The sequence below is a fragment of the Bos javanicus genome, chromosome 29, assembly GCF_032452875.1.
Source record: "Bos javanicus breed banteng chromosome 29, ARS-OSU_banteng_1.0, whole genome shotgun sequence".
NCBI lineage: Eukaryota > Metazoa > Chordata > Mammalia > Artiodactyla > Bovidae > Bos > Bos javanicus.
In genome coordinates, this window is record NC_083896.1 from 32,203,039 (window position 1) to 32,223,197 (window position 20,159).

General features: G+C 46.4%; 1 protein-coding gene across 5 annotated transcripts in view; it reads right to left on the bottom strand.

The window, feature by feature from the left end:
- Positions 1–5,820: 5,820 nt before the first annotated feature.
- The window catches only part of ETS1 (ETS proto-oncogene 1, transcription factor), a 138,950-nt gene continuing 124,611 nt past the window's right edge, over positions 5,821–20,159 (bottom strand). For all 5 annotated transcript variants that reach the window (XM_061406412.1, XM_061406409.1, XM_061406410.1 and 2 more), the window contains 2 exons: positions 11,296–11,414; positions 5,821–9,647 (listed from right to left, as the gene is read on the bottom strand). In XM_061406412.1, the coding sequence (XP_061262396.1) occupies positions 9,432–9,647; positions 11,296–11,414 (335 nt within the window). In that variant the 3' untranslated portion in view covers positions 5,821–9,431. The remainder of the gene's footprint in view (positions 9,648–11,295; positions 11,415–20,159) is intronic.

Here is a 20,159-nt window from a genome sequence, read left to right on the forward strand (position 1 = left end):
AAAAAAGTTGGACACGACTTAGCAACTAAACAAACAAAAAACCCTTACATATCACTTACTATGTGTCAAGTTTCAAGATATATTAAACAGCAAACACTACATCAATCCTGTGAGGTTATTTCATGGATGAAGAAATTGAGACACAGAGAGGTTAATTAACTTGCCCAAAGTCACACAGCCCCAAAGTGGCATCAGAGTCCATACTCTTAAATGTCACCCTGCCTTTCGTCTCCAGCCTATGACATTTCCCCTCTAGATATATAAGATAAGAGAGACAGAGAGAGGAAATTCAGATGGAGAATAAAGGGAACAGGTGAGAAAAAGAGGGAGAGTCAGAAAGAACTGGGATAATACATTTTAAAAAAAAAGCAGGAGGCTGTCAGTCTCAGAGGAGACGTGTGAGACCAAGATTTAGAGATGGCAAGAAGTGCTGGCTAGGGAAGGGAAGCTGTCACAGAGCTGATCGAACAGATACCAGCTCTTTCCTCTGCCCTAAACAAGGTCCTGGGAATAATGCTAAGTGATGCTCAGCAAGTGGGGCTGAGACAGCTCCCAGGTGTGTGGTTGGGGGGAGGTGAGTGGTTGGGGAGAGGGGGTAGGCCAGAGAGGGACTGCTGGAGCAGAGGAAGTAATACCTCCTCTTTCTCTACAATTACAGCCTGGGATGGAGGCCCATGTCCTGGGCTCCATGGAGAGCCATGATGAGAGGAAACAGTCTATGTCAGTCACACAGGGAGACCTGTCGTATTCATCTGAAAGCTGAATAGCTCTTGCTCTCAGCTGGAAGGGAGGGTAGGAAGGAGAGAAGGAAAGGAGTTAGGGAGGGAGGGAAGAGATGGACTATTTCTCACCTGTGTCCGAGGGACAAACCTTCATTGGATACATAGATATGGCCTTAGAATCAGCAGAGCTAAAACCCGTCACCTCTGTCACCACAAGTCAACTACAGGATGAGGGAACTGGACTTTATCTCTAAGGTTCTTTCCAGACCTAACATCCATGCCCTGGGGACATGGTGACTGAGCACAGGACTGTAATAGTCACTCTTGGGCACCACCCAAACCCCAGTGCTCGCACAGTGGCCCTACTCCCCCGCCCCCATCCACACCAACCAACCACCCGATCCTGGAAATTTCATCTCCTAAGCACCTTGCTGATCCACTCATGGCTGACTCTCTGGAAGGCTTCTCTCCCAAACAAATGAAACTGTTTTCCGGCTGGTCTCTCTGCCCCATCCTTGTCCCCTCTGATCCGTCCTTGCTCTACAGCCCGAATAATCTTTCTGAGCACAGATCAGGTCAAGTGACTTGGCCTTGGGAAGATCCTCGGGCCCCACCTTACTCTTACCTGGCCCACAAGGCCCTGAGCCGTCTCCTCTGTTTCCCCATCCTTAACTGTCACCACGACTTCTCTCATCCTGTGCTCTGGGGTCCCAGAACAACTTCTAGACTCTGCTGGTCCATACACTTTCTCACTTCTAGACCTGAATGTCTTTCCCTCTCCACCTAGCTAACTGCTACTCCCCTTTAGGATATAAATTCTTCCAGGTTCAGTGTTTCTCCTGATACAAAAGCATCCATTATTCCACTGGATAGGAAGTCTTCCAGTTTCTTGTCTACAGCCCGTCATTCACTAAAAGCAGACAAAGGGGAAACTGCATTTGTATTTCCCTTCTGGTTTCCCTAATACTGGGCACACTGAGAACTACACAGCAGTGGTTCAGGGACCGTTTTACCTGAATAAATTTGGTGGTAGGGTCATTGTGTAGGGTACCTTCCAGCTAGAACATCCTGTAACCCCATCAACTGTGAGCTACAAGACTCCGTGTTTTTAGTTTCTGAAAACCAGGAGATAAAAGCCTGCTGCCACCCCAGAACCCAATCTGAACATCAGCAAAGAGCAGACTGTTGGAACCCATTAGAACTAATAGAAATTGTGTGTGTGTGTGCTTAATCACTCAGTCGTGTCCGATTCTTTGGGACTCCATGGACCGTAGCCCGCCAGGCTCCTATGTCCATGAGGATTCTCCAGGTAAGAATGCTGGAGTGGGTTGCCATGCTCTCCTCCAAGGGATCTTACCAATCCAGGGATTGAACCTTCTCCAGCACTGTAGGGAGATTCCTTACCATCTGAGCCACCAGGGAGTCAACTGGGGTCAACTCTAAACTAGGATGTGTTACTTGGAAAATAGATAAGAGTCAGAGTAGAGAAAGGGGACTGGAGCTGGGAGGAAAGGGCATAAGAGTCATGATTAAATTTCAGGATTTGCCTGTAGAAAAGTTAAAAACGGCCTGCTCCTGCCAGGGCAGTGTCTTGGGCTGACAATGTGGAATGGGCAGGGAGAAAGTGGCTGTTTCTTGACTGTAGGTCCCTTAAGTGGCTGCTGACAACCTCCTCGTTTCTCCACGTGCTGTCATATGGAAGGACCAGAGCTGACCTGACACCACAGCTCTGAAAGATGCTGTGGCTGAGAGCCCACTAGAACCCGGATGGCAGGAGAGATGAGATGCAGGACTAGGCTTTGGGGATTGCCCAGCAGGTGCTGAGAGCTGGCCTCTGCTGAGCCCCCAGGGCTGCTCCAGGCAGATGGTCATCACTGTCATCACCTCGGACGCCAGCACATTGAGGTACACCAGGCAATCAAATGAAACCGGCTTTCCCAGGGTAGAAATATTTTCCAGGAAAATGGAAAAAAAAGGGGGGGTCTGGGACATTCAGTAAAGCAGGAAATGGCACTGACCAAGAGGCAGAGAGGCCACAGCCCCCCTCCTCAGCTAATTTGGAGTTCTCAATTCCCAATAAATGTTTTATTTCCCCCTCAATTTCAAGCCTTTTAACATTTTCACTGGTCAATCAACAGCTGCTTTTATCAGACTTTCTTAAACCCCTGCCTCATTTCAAGAGGGGGCTTAAAAAGACCTTTTCTCTTCTGCTATTCATTGTTCTTTGGGGAGGATTCTTCTAACTGGGAGTCATCTCACGGACCAGAAGACAATCTGCGGTATGCTGAGCAGTAAACCCATTAAAGGGCACAGGCCAGTCCTTGGAGGTCAAGAAGCCCTGCATCTGAGCTACAGAAAGGTTTCTGTACAACTGACATTTTCACCACAAACCACAGCCCAGAGAAGCGCTGGGGAGAAGCGGGGCTTGGAAAGGGTGTGGGACTGGAAAAGCTTCCTTACTGAAAGAAGCTGTCCTTGTCCCCTTTGGGTGTATGAAGCATCTCTCTTAGTAACCAGGGCTGTGGTTCCCAGGGAGGGTGAGCCACCAGCAGCAGCATCAAAAGGGACCTTTCAGAGTTCCTGGGTGGCAACATGGCTTCACAGAAACAACAAGGGCTTAGAGGCAGCTGGTTCTGATGAACTCGATGACCTCTTGTGCTCTCTTCCACGGTAGGTTTCCAGAATAACGTTAAGTTTCAAGCCAAGAACGCATGGGAGGTGGAGAGATGGTCACAGGGCCGGCAAACTCAAATTCTACAGGGACGAGGCAGGAATGTAATGTGGGGCTGAGCCACTGGAGACAAGACAGGAGATTCGTTTGCATCTTGGAGGAGCAGGCTCCACTCAGCCAGTTCATGGGGGGTTTGCTCTGCAGGATTCCGAGACAACCCCACGGTCTTACTGCCGGACACTTGAGCTGCAGAGGTGAGGACACACCGGGCATCTCTGTGCTACAGACCCAGCCCACAGACAACCTGTGTGCTCTGTAGTCCCCACTGCCTGGCTCATTCCACTCCCAGTCCTCTTCCTCCTTTAGGTTAAAATAGTTACACTTCATTACATGGGTAAGCTCTTTCGCTCAGTTTTTGGTCATGAGGTATTCATTTATTTTTGGCATGGATGCTGTAGGTTGCTCCAAGGTCATAGCAGTGTGGAGCTAGACTAGCCTTGGGCAATTACTCTATCCTACAACTGCCCAAAGCTTGTTAAAACCTATAGATGTCTGACTGTCAGCTTCGTTTTTTTAAATTTTTCATATATGGTTTATTTTTAAATTATCTGTATTAAAAAGCAAATATTTGTAAAGAATGTGAAAGGAAAATAAGAAATGAAAAAGCATTGCAACCCAGAGACTGCCATGTTTAACACTGTTACAGGCAGCTCTTGCTGTATAATACCTACTGTAACACTGGAAAGTTTAAGAATCGTTTAATCTCACTATATGCCTCCCAGCCAGCTTGAGATGAAATGATCTAGGCTGAACCAGGCTGAGTTTGATTCCAGACTCAGGATGGTGGGTTGGATGGAGAGTGCTCCTCTCATTCTCACTGGAGCAGGGGGAAACTGAGGCACGATCTTCTCACTGCATGGGCAGAGGTGCAAGAGAACACACTGCTATCAGGCAAGCACAATTCAAGCCTTTGCTTGTATTATTTCTTCTAACAACTCATGGGTCAAAGTTAATCATATGGCCAACTCTGAACTCAACATGACAGTGAAATAGATATACTAGGTCCATAGAGGGAAGGGTAGGAGAAGTGAAAAGATACCAGGTGTTTTTAAAATGATTCCTTTTTTACCTGCACCACCTTCTATCCAGACCCGGTTCCCCCAAGTCTGGAGGGAGTTTTAGAAGATGTTGTCCCTCCCCCATCACCCCAGCTTCTATATGGTGGTTTCAGCAGGATCATCAAGATGACCAAAGCCTAGGTGTCTGAGAATCTCCCAGCCAAACGCTAGCTCTTAGTTTGAGCAACAGAGGTATAAGCTGATTCATTCAAGTGTATCTGGTATCTTTTAACCTCGCCAGCATGAAGTAACATACTCTGTAGGAATAACAGCATCTTGACAGTGATGGAAAGCTCTCTGACCAGATCCCTGACTGAGACGAAGTCCTGGTCTCTATATTCTGTGGATTCAGGGGGAGAAGAGCTCAGATGTGGCCTTAGGTTGGCTCTGGAGTTGTGGTTTTGCCCAGGTTGGCAACTGAAGACTAAAAACTATAAGGACCTCCAGCCATCTCACCATGGTCCCCTAGTGAGTGGTGATGGCTTAACTGGGAGGTAGACCTGGAGCCCTCCTCTTGGCCAGTCGGGCTCCCTGACCACTGGACCACACAGTCAGTAATTAATGTGCACTCAGGAAACCTCAAGCTCCAGGCTGGAAGAAACCGATTTTCCAAAAACAGAGCTCTCTTTGTGACCAATTCAGCAAAAATTCTCTTTTCAGCTGTGAGTCGGGATTCATGTTGTGAATGCTGGTGTTAATTAAAAACATCCACCTTCTGTAGTTTTAACAACGAGAAGAGGCACCATGCCGCATGTGTTCCTAACCTTCTCCCCAAAGCACCTGTAAATACGATTGTATTTATGACTGCTGAGGGCTTGGATGTTACCATTCCCCATTTTCAGCGCCCCCCAAAAGAGCTGGGGCCAAGATGGATGTGATGGGTCTGAATTGGCACAGGACAAAATGAGCTTAAGGAGGGAGAAGAGGGCCCAAGTGTGGACCAAAGATGTTCAACACCCTGTATTAAGATCAGGAACTTTACCTAGCTGAAATCAAATGTTTATCTGTTGAATCATTAAAATGTTTCTTCATGTGCCTCTTAGTCCTCAGACACGATCAAAATGTGGTATGATGAGGCGGGGACATTCCACAAAGGATGACTCCATCTTCAGTAACTGGGATGTCAGATGACACTTCCCCATATTCCTGTGTTAGTTTGCGCTTTATTAGGAAATCTTTATCTGAAATGGTGCAGAGCTAGTGACATCAGATGAAGTTGCATTCCTTCCTGTGCTTGTCTCTGGTTGGCTAATTTGTCCCGCTTTCACACATGAACCAGACAGGAAAGAATGGAGCCAAACCCACATCGTTATGAATGAATTTCTTTGCTTTTAATCTCACACAGTTTAAAATACAATATGAAATCAGGCTACAGTATATAAAAAATTCTCCAGCAAAATGATGTGCCAGCATCAGCTACTAAAATAAACGAACAAAAAATTCCCCCGTAAGAAATTTTTTTTTTGCATTAAAAAAAAAAACACATAGACACTTACATCGCTACATCTCTAAGCTACCTCAGTTCTGATTTTTTAAAAAGCACCTGCTTTTCCTTTTTTTTTTCTCATCTTGCTTTTAAATTTTCAGGTTTTAAAAAATATAAATTATATGAAAATACAAGTTGGAAAATAGTCAAACACAATATAACATCTTTTTCACCCCTATACTTCTCAGCTTAAAAAAAAAGTATTCTAAAAAAAAGTTCAATAACTGAGGCAGTATTCCTGATAGAGATAAATTTCATTTTAATATATATATTTTATATATGTATATGTATACATATATTTATGGTTCCTCGAAACTTCTTTGGAATGTAGATTAAGAGTTCAACCCATTTATATAGACCCCAACAGAGAAAGCAGCATGCACAGCATGACTAGGATAGAGAAGGTGTCATTTTCACCATGAAGATTAGGCAGGTTAATGCTCTAAAACCCAGAGTGTTCAGCCCCAAAGTGAGGAAAAGCATATCTGATCTCTGAATGTTACCTCTAATCTCCATAGCCACAAAACCAGGGCTCTGTGTAGGGAAGTCCCTCCCCTGAAAGCGAAAGGGAACCAAAGTGACTCTGAACCCTACAGCCCAAACCAACATGGGTTAACAGATGCATCTCCAGGAAAACAGAGTTTCACCCAACTCAACCAGATTTGCCCATCCTTCCTCTGAAGTTAACATGTGTTTTTATTTTTTTAAAGCAGAAATCCAACAATTCTGCTCCATTTCCAGTGTATAAACCACCCACCACTCTTCCTGGGATGGTCTCTGGACAGAAGGAGGAAAAAAAAAAAAAAAAGCATCTGGCCAGATTGACAAAGCTGTTTGAACTAACACGCTATCTACAAATACTGAAAACGGTGGACTGGGAGAGACAGCAGGGTGGGGGAGGGGGGTGCATCTTAGCAAACAAGCGGCAGAAGAGCATGAGGAGGCACTTGTTCACGTGAATTATGGCAGGAGTCAGACATACACAGAGAGGGGGGTCTCAGCATTGATATAAAAGGAAAGGGCTGTTGAGCTGAGAAAGTGATATGCCTGGTGGCAAAGAAGCAAGGACCGAAGTCTGGCCTTGGTTCTACTCTCACCCATCACTGAAATGTGGAAAGACATCATGAGAAAGCCCCAGCATTCTCTCAGCTGCAGTTCTGCACGTCTGCAAACACACACAGAGACACACACACGCATGCGCACACACATCTTTGCCAGTGCCCAACAAAGATCACATAATCTAAGAGAAAACAATGTAGTCCAAACAGTTCCGCCTAACACTCCCTGAGCAGCTCCTAAAATATGTCGAGAGCTTCATTAAGGCACCTGCGTCCGGAAGAAGATCACAATACACAGCTGGGCAAAATGCTGCCTCTGCTTTCCAAGCGGATGCTCCGATTTCTCGGTATGAGGAAGCGCATGAATCACAGAGTTAAGTTCCTGATAATCCGGGGTCTGCAAGAAGACCTGGGAGAAAACAATCCACTTTCTTGAAGCTATGCTAGAAGGTAGTTAGTAGACTTCCAGTTTCTCAGCTGGAGCCCAACAAGGGCCAACCCCGAGAAGCCCGTCCTGAGGGTTTCTTCCCCTCCCTCGCTGAAAGCCATCCCTGTCACCCTCCTTTTCAATCCGGCACCTGTCGAGCTGAGAAGAGGGGATTCTAATTGTATTAGGCACTTTTCCTTAGTAGTCAGATGTTGGTCCCCTCTCCCCAAACTCCATTTTCAGATGACCCTTGACAATGGCCTCGGTTTGATAATGTTTGTAGTTCAACTCTGGGAGAAGTAAAAGTAGATTTGAATCTCATGGACCACCTTATTGCTACACCCAAGCTCCTTTCCTTATAGTTCCTATGCCTTCAAGCTTCCTTCCTTTGCAATTACCAACCTTCCCTGACCCTGCGCCAGGACAGCAGATCCAAGCACGGGGCCCTTATAGCATCTGCTCTGTGCACCTTTGCCTGCCCACCTAGTCTCACCTGACACCCGACACAGCTGCCTTAAACCCTTCAAAGGAAAGCCTTGCACTTTTCCCAAAGACAGCCGAGCCACATTTTATTCCTAGGCTCCCTCAGTTTCCATGGCTTCTAAAACCCAGGACATCTAAATGGCTTTATCAGACACTCTCCAACTCATGACATGTCTGCGGCTACTCTTTCACTCACCCATCAGAAAGCTGTACATTTCCTTCTACTGAACAACAGAGTGGGGAAAAGTGATAAATGTGGGGTGCTGGGAAAATCAGACACAAAGGACAAAGTACAGAGTGTTAGTTGGGAAGGACATGCATTCAGGACTTATTTCCTAAGACCTGAGGGGTAATGCCCGTGCATACAGATTTTATTCCAAGTCATGTATGTTACAAGTCTAAAAAACCAGTAGAGAACCAGGTCAATCTTCTCCCTTCACTCCCTCTTTCCTAAGACTTCTACAGTGCTCCTACATTTACTATTGTCCAAAGCAGGGCTGCAAAATACATTCAGTTCAAAGACTTAATGCTTCTTAGCTCAACGTTAAGTCCAAACTCTGAGAATATACTCATGACAAATAAGTAGAGGGGTGTGATCATAATTTTTAAAACTTAAAAGGAGAAACTCACATGCACAGTTCCCTTGTACCCAAATTAGCATCATTTTTTCCTTCGCACATCAGTCACATGAACTTGGGATCCCCAAATCTCAGTGATGGTGCTTTGTCTTTCCAGTGGGGTCTATATAAACAGTTTCCTTTCACTGTGTCAGAATCCTCAGTCGGCAAATAAAAACAAAATTGCATGATACCGCAATACTGAGACCACCTTAGAGCTTAAGACGATTTTTAAGGAAAAAAAAAAAATACTGGCACAAAATTTAATAGAATAAAATTTAACACAAAAACAGTTTCAGCCCCTCCCCACTGAAGTCCATCTTTGTTTCAAAAGTAGAACAAAAAGGTCAATAGCCCGTGATTTTTTAGTGCACCCCCAAACAAAAGGCTTTATCCTACCTCCCTCTTTTTTGCCCTCCCAGACCTAAAGACAAAAGGAAATTAACTGCCTTTCATTAGTTTCAAGACTCCTGGTGCATCAATTTCTTTTGCTAATAGGTCCATAACTCAAGACATTTTTTTTTTGTGGATGATTTTTTTTTTTTTAATGACTGGACGTGTTAGTCTCTTCCTCCCTTAAGCCAGATTCTTCAAGCTTCTAAGAAGGCCCTTGTCTCCTGAAAATCCTCTCCAGAATTTCTTGTCCCACCCACCCCACCAGTCCTGGCTCTCCTTCAACGGCGCACAATGGATTATAGCTGCAGCTCACTTAGCTCCCACCCCTGAATGTAAAAAAAAATGAGTTCTGGAAAATTAAAAATAGAATAACAATTAAAAAATTAAGAGTCCGACCGACATGGTTGTTCTCTGAAATGTCTCAGCAGGGTTTCCCCGGCCCCTCAGCATCCGTCACTCGTCGGCGTCGGGCTTGACATCCAGCATGGCGTGGAGCTCCTCGGGCGTGTACCCCAGCAGGCTTTGCAGGTCACACACAAAACGGTACACATAGCGTTTACCCGCCGTCTTGTGGATGATGTTTTTGTCATAATAGTAGCGAAGGCCACGGCTCAGTTTCTCATAATTCATCTTAGGCTTGTTTTTCCTTTTTCCCCATCTCCTGGCCACCTGAAATTTAATTTTTAAAAAAGAAGAGAGTAAACACTTCCAGAATAAGCCCAAGATACACATTAATATGCCTGCACTCATTGGTGATGACCCATGATGTTCAAAAGATGGCTAGGGATTCATTGACAAAGTTACTTTTCTGAATTCCAAGTTTTGAAGGCTAGACCAGGCTGGCAGTGAAGCTGACTCTAAGCTGGTGAAAATGCAGTGACCCTGAACTTCTATGGAATGGGAGTTAAAGCATTTGATATTTAAAAAAGAGTCTCTTCTCTTATAGGAGACACTATAGAGTCTCCTCTTACCCTGTATTATTAATAGAACGTCTTTGCTTTGAAAGCATGAAATCTGATGTGAGGGATGAAGGACTGAGTTATAGTCACACCTGTCTTTCATCAACAGGAAGCATCTTTTTTTTTTTTTCGAGGCACAGGGCTTCTCACTTCAGCCAGAACAGAGGGCCTCTCTCTTATTTATTGCTCTGCATCCTCCGAATTTGGGCGTGTCACAGAGCAGCCACTCACTATTTGTTTTTTTGTTTTTGTTTTCTTATTGATGTGTAATTGATTTACAATGTTGTGTTAGTTTCAGGCGTATAGCAAAGTGATTCACTTCTACATACATATATTTTCAGATCTTTCCCCCTTATAGATTATCACAGAATATTGACTCGAGTTCCCTGTGCTATACAGTAGGTCCTTGCTGCTCTTTGTGACCCCATGGACTATACACATCCATGGAATTCTCCAGGCCAGAATACTGGAGTGGGTATCTTTTCCCTTCTCCAGGGGATCTTCGCAACCCAGGGACTGAACCAAGGTCTCCTGCATTACAGGCAGATTCTTTACCAGCTGAGCCACAAGGGAAGCCCAAGAATACTGGAGTAGGTAGCCTATCCCTTCTCCAGTGGATCTTCCTGATCCAGGGATTGAACCGGGGTCTCCTGCAGTGCAGGTGGATTCTTTACCAACTGAGCTATCAGGGAAGCCCGTGGGCAATGTGTATATGTTCATCTCACACTCAGTGTACTCCTCCTCCCCTCACTGTTTGTTGATGAAAAAACAAAATGATGAGCAAATCTCACCAAACTTTGAAGGCCTCTCAAATTGCCAGACGCCTTCCATATTCACAGAGCCACAAGGCCAAGAGGGGAACAAAGTCAGAGACTGCAACTCATGTTTTTGTTGTTTAGTTGCTAAGTCATTTCCAACTCTTTTTGCAACCCCATGGACTGCAGCCCACCAGGTTCTTGTCCATAGCATTTTCTAGGCAAGAATATAGGAGTGGGTTGCCATTTCCTTCTCCAGGGGATCTTCCCAACCAAGGGACTGAACCTGAGTATCCTGCACTGGCAGGTGGGTTCTTTACCACTGAGCCACCAGGGAAGCCCAACTTGTGTTTACAAAAGGCCTGATATGTGACAGGCACTGTAGGTACATCCTATCCATTAAGCTGAAAACGAATGGGCAACATAGGTCTTTTCTCTGTTTTCCAAATGATGCAACTCAGGCTCAGAGGAGGTCCCCCAAGTAGCAGGTGTAAGAGCTGGGATTCAAACCCTAGAAAACACCATCAAGCCCCATACAACCCATCCCCAGAGCTCTCTCTCACCCTCCCTGGACAAAACACTCTCAGGTCACTCCCTCCTTACCTCATCTGGGTCAGAAAGCTTGAATTCCCAGCCATCTCCTGTCCAGCTGATGAAAGACTGACAGGACTTATCCGTGAGTAATTCCAGAAGAAACTGCCACAGCTGGATTGGTCCGCTGCCTGGAGACACAAGCCATGGTGAATCACTACACCAGATGTGCCACACTCTCAGCAGCGAATCCCATTACAGGGCACTCCTGACCCCTACCCTCCCAGCCCATCAGCCAGGGGAAAACAAGGAATACCCAGAGCACAAGAGTTGCAGGAGCTGGTGGAACAGATGGAAACAGTGAAGAATTCCCACCAAAACTGCATTTAGGATGGAGTATCAATTGCCTTATTTAGATCGATTTAAAAGTCAGTCCATCTTTTATGGCTACACAAACTCTAGAAAGAAAATCCTGGATTGCTCCTTTGAGATATTCTAAGGCAACATGGTCAGTTTGGCCTTCAAAAACAAAGTCATTATTTCTGCCTTATGAAGTACTCAAGGTATGAACCGAGGAGTGTCTTTGTCAGCTCCAAGCAGAAGTCAAAAGCCCATAAGCAAAGTCTACAGTAAGGACCCTTTGGTCCCTGGTTTTCGAGGGAGAAGAATCATTACCTTAGGGCGATCTAACAAGGGAAGAGAAGTTAGATGTTCTCTTGGTCATAATATTCCTCTCTACCACAATCCAGTCCCCCAAGATGCCTACAGGCAAGCAGCCAAACTAAGAAAGGGGGGAAATGAACTTTCCAGCTATGAAATCCTCAAAGGTCAGGTTAGCACTGTCTCAGAAACTCACCATGGTTAAGCAGACTCTAATTCACACACACACACACACACACACAATTCTCGTCTTAGTCATCAACACTGCCATCAACACTGTCTGGAAGGCCTGACATACTCTGATTGTTAGTTTATCTTATACTAAAAGAGTTTGTGCTACACGGATTTCCTTCTAGCATAGTTTTCTATTCAGAAATGACAATGATGCCAGAGATTCCTATCTGATTTATGGGTGTAGCTAGAGAGACAGATATGGGCTCAACAGTCCACACTGCTTGTTTCACATCTACACTGTGTAGACGTGTAGGCCTTGTTAACACCATCTCAGAAGCAACCTGGAAACAGTGCAGCTGGAGAGACCCAGTCCGTGTAGACAAAGAAAGCCTGGCATGCTCTGACTCACATAAGAAAACTTGAGTTTGTTAGGCTCTAATCCTTAACCTGAGTTCCAAATGTGTCTGATCTTAAGTAAACTGAGATGCAGTAGGAAACAAGCTTGCCTTGCCTCTCTAATAAAGAAATGCCCTTCATGATCTAGGAGGGCAATCTCTTGTCATGTTGGACACACCTACAAGACATTTGCACGCTCACCATTTTGCTTCTTCTAAAACCCACTCCCCAATCTCCTTATAGGCATGGCAGACTGGGCCGACTGCCTCCATTCTATCGGGGCAGAGTAAGGTGCTCGGGAAAAATGACGTGACATTGGTCTAGGCACAGTTAGAAAACAGTGGGCCAATCCCCGGACCTTGACTCCAGGCCCCAGGGTAATCTTGATGGATGCCTATGAGCAAACAGCGGCTGGTGCACTTTATCACTGGGGGGACACCCCAAGGAAGCCTTGGCTATAGTACTTGCATCCCAATGGTCCCTCCTCAGCCCAGCCCAAGCTCAGCAAGGAAAATGAAATACCTCTACCTCACCCTTCTACAAATGAACCCCGAGTACTTTAAAACTATCTTGCAAGAAATACCTTACACATATTCTAGAATTAAATAATTCAGCCAATGCCTGCAAAGTATATTAATATTTGAAGAAACTGTCCCAGGAATGACACTGATAAAGCCTTACCCACTTCTCTGTTTCTACTCCAATGGAAAAAAAAAAAAAAAACACATTTTCTAGACAGCTCAGACACATGTGCAGTTTCCTTGGCAGCCAAGTAGTCACCAGCTACCACCCTCTGCCAGAAGGAATGTCCTGTCGTGACTTCCTATGAGGAATCCATTGAGAAGCCATCCGGATGGGCAGGAGGAAGAAAACAAATTTCTATTAAGAAATGCTATAGAATTAGTTACAATAGCCCTTGTGACATAATAAGTATCCTGAAGTAGTGTAGAATAGATACCCCCTGAACCACTGAAATGAGACATGAAAGGAAAAACCAACTATCCCAAAATTATGAAAATAAGCCAGGGAGTTCATGGTCCTCTCTTGGGTCAAGACCACAGACTATAGACATGGTGGAGAGAGGTCTGCTTTCAGACACCTGGTAAAGGAAAACAGGAACAGGAGCTAGGATTTATTGTGCACCTACTATGTACCACAGTAATATGTCATGTTTTAGAGCATCTTATTGGGTTCGCCAAAATGTTCATTTGGGTTTTTTTGTAACATCACAGGGAAAAATCCAAATGATCTTTTTGACCAACCCAATATTTATCCCTCAGAATAACTCCCTGAGTAGATACTATTGTTATCACATTTGTTTCTCCCACTGTACAGCAGAGAAAACTGACCCACTGTGTCTTGTCCAAGGTTGTGCAGGTCAGAAGTGGTATGGCTAGAACCCAGGCAGCCTGCCTGACCCCCTAAATCTCCACCTCAAGCCATGGACTTGCCCCAGCAAGTCCAACCCAGAGTCCAATCTAAACTGCCTGCTGGCTGCAATGGTCCTGGGGGTAAAAGGACCTTGCATTTGAAAAACAGCTCTTCCTCATGGCTCACAGCAAGCAGTCCAGGACACCGGATGGCCAGTGGTTCCCCAGTCAGTCTGACCACTGGGGACCTTGGCGTCCTCTACACAGGTGACATCTGCACCCCTCATGATCACCATTAGGCCATGTAATTTCATTACTTCTCACCCCCACTAGTTGTCTTCAAACCTCTCTCATACTGTATGTGTGTGTGTGTGTGTGTGTGTGTGCGCTCAGGCATGGCCAACTCTTTGTGACCCTATGAAGCCTGCTAGGCTCCCCTGTCCATGGGCTCTTTCAGGCAAGAATACTGGAGTGGGTTGCCATTTCCTTCTCCAGGGGATCTTTCTGGCCCAGGGATCAAACCTGAGTCTTCTGTATCTCCTGCATTGGCAGGCAGATTTTTCACTGCTGAACCACGGGGTATGCCCCTCTTTCATTCCACTTGTCTTAAAATCCCTTTAGGGATAAGGGGTCTAATTATACCAGGTTGAGGAAAGAGGAAGAATTATGGGGATTCATTTCCCTGGGAAGTTGTGGTCAATGGCAGGGAGAAGCAAGCACATCCAGATTCCCGGGGAGAGGGGTCCAAGAGCCACCTCGGGCCCCCACCCTTCAGATATGCAGCCATAGAGTGGGGACGGGGCTTGAATTAGCATCACAGGGACCAGCTCACGAGGGAGGGACGTCAGACAGAACGAGTCTTGCTGCTCCTGCTGCCACTTCAGAGCCGCACCCCATTGTCTGCGTACATCTGATCCCTGGGGTCTGTGGATGTGGCCGGAGACGGGGTGAGTCCTTGCACGTGGGTGTTTTTTTCCCCTCCGTGTGAGTTGCCCTTTGTTCATAAGGAACACAAAACTGAAATTCAGGAGCTCAAGTCCTAGGTGTGGTGCCTCTTTTTTTCCTATTTACTGAAGGGAAGAGGGAGGGTAAATAGGAAAACCAGATGCCGAGAGAAAGGACAGGGCGCAGGATAGGGAGGCAGGGAGGAACATGTCTGCAGGGCTGCACAAGAACAAAGTCATAGCAGCAGCGATGTCAGCGCGAGTTTCCTTCCCTTATTCTTGAGGAGAGATCCCGCCAGCCTAACCCCGCCAACGGCACGCACGGCGCTCCCACCTGGGGCATTCTGGAAGCCTCTGCTAGCCTTCCAGAGAGCCCACAATGTGACTCTGAATAAAAGGGATCCATGATGCTTCCCAGAAATTCCTCTCTTGTACATTTCTGCTGACACCCCAACCCTCTTTTAGGTTGTGCGGGCATCAGAGATAGGACAAACATGGGCTTCTTTTCCCAGCCAGACAGTCCGGAATGTGGGCGTCGGGGTGGCTGGTCCCCAGGCTGGACCAGTGGAAAGTCCCACGCTGGAGCCTGTTTCCATGACAATGTATCCATCCGCCCCTTGGGTCTGGGAGGGAAGATCAGGACCTCTCAGGGTGGCCCACTCCCAGAGGTGGCTCTGGGGTCACTGGCAACTCTGACCCGCTGGTATCACCCAAGTCCAGACCCAAGGGAAGTTCTCAAGCCCCAGACTTGCCCACATGCTGGCTGAGGCTGGCCTGCTCAATCTGAGTTCTCACAGAGGCTGTTTCTGTGTCGCTCGGGGTCAGTCTGCCCAAATCTGCAGGGCCAGGGCTCCGTCCCTGCCTCCCTCCCTCCAACGCATCTTCATGTGGAAAAGCCTTCTCCTTGCCTCCATTCCACTCACACCTCCTCTCGGCCCTGGGCCCAGCCCCCTCCACCCACCCAACAGGACTCTGGTCCCAGTGACCTTTGTCCCAGGAGCGGAGAATGGTACTAATAATAGTGCCAGTCATGGGCAGGGGAGCTCACACACCGAGTGTGACTCACAATGCTGTCCCTGTCCAGGGGCCCAGGGCAGTCAACGGCGGCCTTCACCAGGCCGCCCCGGGGTGTCACACGTCAGGAATCCAGTGGCATCACTGGGAAAGTATGCTTCTCAAGTCGAAGCTCTGAGCCACAACAACAGAGGGTCCCTGTTCGAAGGAAGTCTCTCTCGCAGGCGGGGCGAGGAGGTGGGGGGGACTCCCCCCCTCCACGGCTGCAGTGGGGAATTTCCTCTGACTGCTTTGTTCTTCTCGGCTTCTGGGGAAGAGGAAAATTCTCAGTACAACACTGACAGCCCCAATCTGAAAATGGTGACATGGCCTCCGGACAGATAACATCAGGTGGGTACATAGAGGGACCCCAGGACAGCAAAGCAAATCGCAGGAGGATGCCTCCCTCCAGGGGGACCCCTAAGGCATGTCAAATCCAAGGCTATAATCTCTCTCTCTTTTTTCTTTTAAGGCAAAACTTCAAGTGAATTTCTATTCATTGAGTTGATTACACCCCTTCTCTTTGTCTAGGGACTAGAAGGTTCCCATCTATCTAGATGAAGGGTAGTTATTTAAAAGCCCTGCTTTTTTTTCCCTCCGTTATTCTGAGGCTAAGATGTGAGCTACTTAGGTAAAAGGAAAGGCACAGGCTGGGACGGGAGGTTAGCAAGGTGTTCCTGACGCTCCAGATCATAATCCTTCTCCATGTAGCCACGTGTGGGTATCTTTTCTTCCCATTTTCTAGGTGTGGGGGTTGCCAGCCATGGCAATGATCTCACTGCTAGTGAACCGCGGTCAGAGGGGGACTTCAGCTTTTCCAGTTCAGCTGCACATTCTCGCTCTGTCACCTGTGCCCAGGGCGAGGCTAACACACAAGAGTCAGGCCCCGGGGCAGCTGGCGTCTTGTCTCAGGCAGCCTCCCATCATGCTTTGCTCTGAGCAGGGCCAGCCCTGACAAGTGGCTCTCCCTGTGTCTCTCTCATCACTAGAACACATGCTCCAGGGGCAGGGCCCGTGTGTTTCTATTGCTGTAACCCAAAGCCTGGGATGGTGCCTCACCAACAAACACCAGCTATCAAAAAACCTGCTTGCTCTTAAATGATCCAGCTGTCAGCTCTCTGGGAGCCTGGGTTGCATCTGATTGACCCTTACAGGCATAGTCAGTGCCTGGCCTGGGACCCTGTCTTGGACAGGTGAGCTCTGTAAACATTTCCTGAACTGTCTTACTCAAACAATCCTCCTGTGCGGAAAGGTATCAGGGTTTTGAAAAGGGACCCAAACTGCTTCTCTCTATTAAACTATATTTGGGGCCAAACAATATGGGGGACTCCCAGGCTACATTTCATCAACATGCACCCCAAAATAAAAACGACCACACCTCAGGTCCTTTGGGGATTCATCTGCTACTTTGAGAATCTAATCTCTGTAGCTCGACTCTCAAAGTCAAATCAAACACCTCAGTGTGGGCAGGACACCGCATTTATTTTAACCTATGAAACTCTCATGGTTGGTCACCCTTGCAGCAGGGTTTACTTGGCTCCGACAGCACACATCTGACAGGTGGTCCTAAAACAGAGGAACGGGACCAAGCGGCCCCGCCCTCTCAGCCAGGTGTCTCTACCCACAGCCAAACGATGGTGGCAAAAACAGAACACTCGAATCCAGAAATGACCCATCTGTTCACAAGTCTATCTTTCTTACAAACTACTGCAGGATGGCATCACTGACTCGGTGGACATGAGGTTGAGCAAACTCCAGGAGATGGTAAAGGACAGGGCGCCTGGCATGCTGTAGATCATGAGGTCGCAGAGAGCTGGACACGACTGAATGACTGAGCAACAGCAACTGCAGGAGTGTGCCCACCTCTGGCGGTGGGTGGGCAACCCCAGAATCCAAACGTCACCCGCTTCTTGTCAACCCCATTCTAAATTATCATTCATGATGATCCCAAAGTCCCTCTTTTTCCTTTCAGTTCTCATGACCTGACGTTTAATGAGAAACTGAACAGAAAGCATCCTGACAGTGTCTTGACCTCTGGGCCAAACTCAACATGAAGCTTCACTGTCTGGCTAAGGATGAAGGAGTCAGTACCAGGGCACCAGGAAGATTTTCCAAAGACGGAAGAGCAGAGACTGTATGGTACTTTGGCTTGTTTTTATACCTGTAAGAGCCCTTCCCCATTTCGTCTGAGTTACATCCCTCCTTTTCTCCCAACTCAACCCAATCTCACCTCATCTCCACCACAATCCACACACAATCCATTCTGTAACTGGCTGAGATGCTTTGGTTCAACAAATCACTCTAAACCATTATGTTCTATACACTTGTTCTCTATCAATGGCTAGTAACTCAAGGGCAGCAATCCAGGATCTAAGTTCCTATAACTCAAAGCATAACCACAAACAACATTCTAACAGGTGCTTGAAAAACATCCCTCGTGAATATCATGAAAGACAACAGGTTCATGCCCTTGCATTTACAGATGCTGCAATAGCCAATATCTAGCAGTGGAAACAAGAAAACAAAACCAGCCTTTAATGCCAAGTCCACGTCTCTGAAACAGTAGACCAAAAGAAAGGAGGAAGCATTTCAAAAAATTTAAACAAACAAATATGTCAGACATTGGACATACTGACTGAGATGACAGCAGATAGTATCCTATAAAATGAAAATATATACATGATGGTGGGAAATGCCCAAAATAGGGAGTCAAGTGTCTAGAGCCTTGACCCCACTTCTTCCCTGATTCATTGAGTGATCTCATACAGCTCATTTAACCTCTCTGGGCTTTAGTTTATCCATCTCTAAAATGCAAATAGTTATCACAGCTCCTTCCTGCCTTATAGATATATATAAAGAGCTGACCACAGTGTAGAACAGTTTGGGAATATAAAACATAACAGTAGAATTAAACAGAAGAATTTGACAACAGAAAAAATATTTTTAAAAGCAGACTTTTCAAAAGAAAAACAAGGAAAAACAAGATGGAATAGAAAAACAAAACAACAAAAGCACTAAATAAAATTCAATTATTCTTTCAAGAATTCAACTGGCCTTTTATACGGCAACTTTGAAAGAGGACAAAGTTAGAAGCAAAAGCAAAATGATTAACATATATAAACGTAAAATGTTTTAAACACTGTAGATGAAAAGATAGTTAAGGTTTTTTCAAGTGAGGGATAACTCTGAAGTTCCTGCTCTAATTCAAAGTAGGCAGGCACAGAAAGAACAGATGCAAACTGCTTTGCAAGTGAAAGTATAGCCGACATTTCTGGTTTGGGGAAATCTTGGCCACAGACAGACTTAGATCCTCTTTCCCCCAATGTACTTTTTTTTTTTCCCTAATCATTTATACTCCACAGCAAGCCCACTCCACCTAATAATTACATAGGACTGAGCTACAGTGAGTCCAGCATTCCCCACAAATGTCTGCAGTTTGGCCCAAGAGACAGATCCCATCAGTATTAATCGAAGGAAGAGCAGAAAGTCTTGTCCAGAGATCAATGTCCAAGACCGTCCTGGCAGGGAGCCTCGTTGGAGGGCCTTAGCTCAGCCAGACTCCCCTGTTTGGGGCAGACTTAACTGAGACTCACTTGGGTCTGCCTGGGGCCGAGCACAAGACAGTTACACACTTGAGTGTCTGGAGGAAAGGCCCTTGTTTTTGCTTGCGCTCCTCACACCTGCAAGCGTTCAAGGACACACGTGTGGGGGTGGCTGCAGGGAGAAGAGGCGGTTCCTCTCTTAAAGGGGCAGCCTGTCCTCAAAGGCAGGCACCTTCCCTCCAAACTCAAGAACTCTGTCTAATCACGTTCACCCTGCCACTCAGACACACTCCTGGACAGCGAGCTGGCAAAGCGCAAGCCAGGAAGTGGCTTTCTTCAGAGCTTTTCCTCCCAATGTCTTCTAGGTAACTGATTGTTTTAAGAAGTCACCAGAAATGAGTGAAGTCTGGATTTGAGGGTATAGAGTGCAAACTGATGCTGAAGCTCCAACACTTTGGCCACCTGATGAGAAAAGTAGACTCACCGGAAAAGACCCTGATGCTGGGAAAGACTGAGGGCAGGAGGAGAAGTGGGTGACAGAGGATGAGATGGTTGGATGCCATCACCAACTCAATGCACATGAGCTTAAGCAAACTCCAGGAAATGGTGAAGGACAGGGAAGGTGGCGTGCTGCAGTCCATGGGGTTGCAAAGAGTCAGACATGACTGGGCGACTGAACAGTAACAGTGCAAATTGTGTTCAGAAACAAAAGATGCTTCAGATAGCTAATATAAATATCCAAAGGATGTATGTATAGTCATGGCTGATTCACATTGCTATATGGCAGAAACCAACAC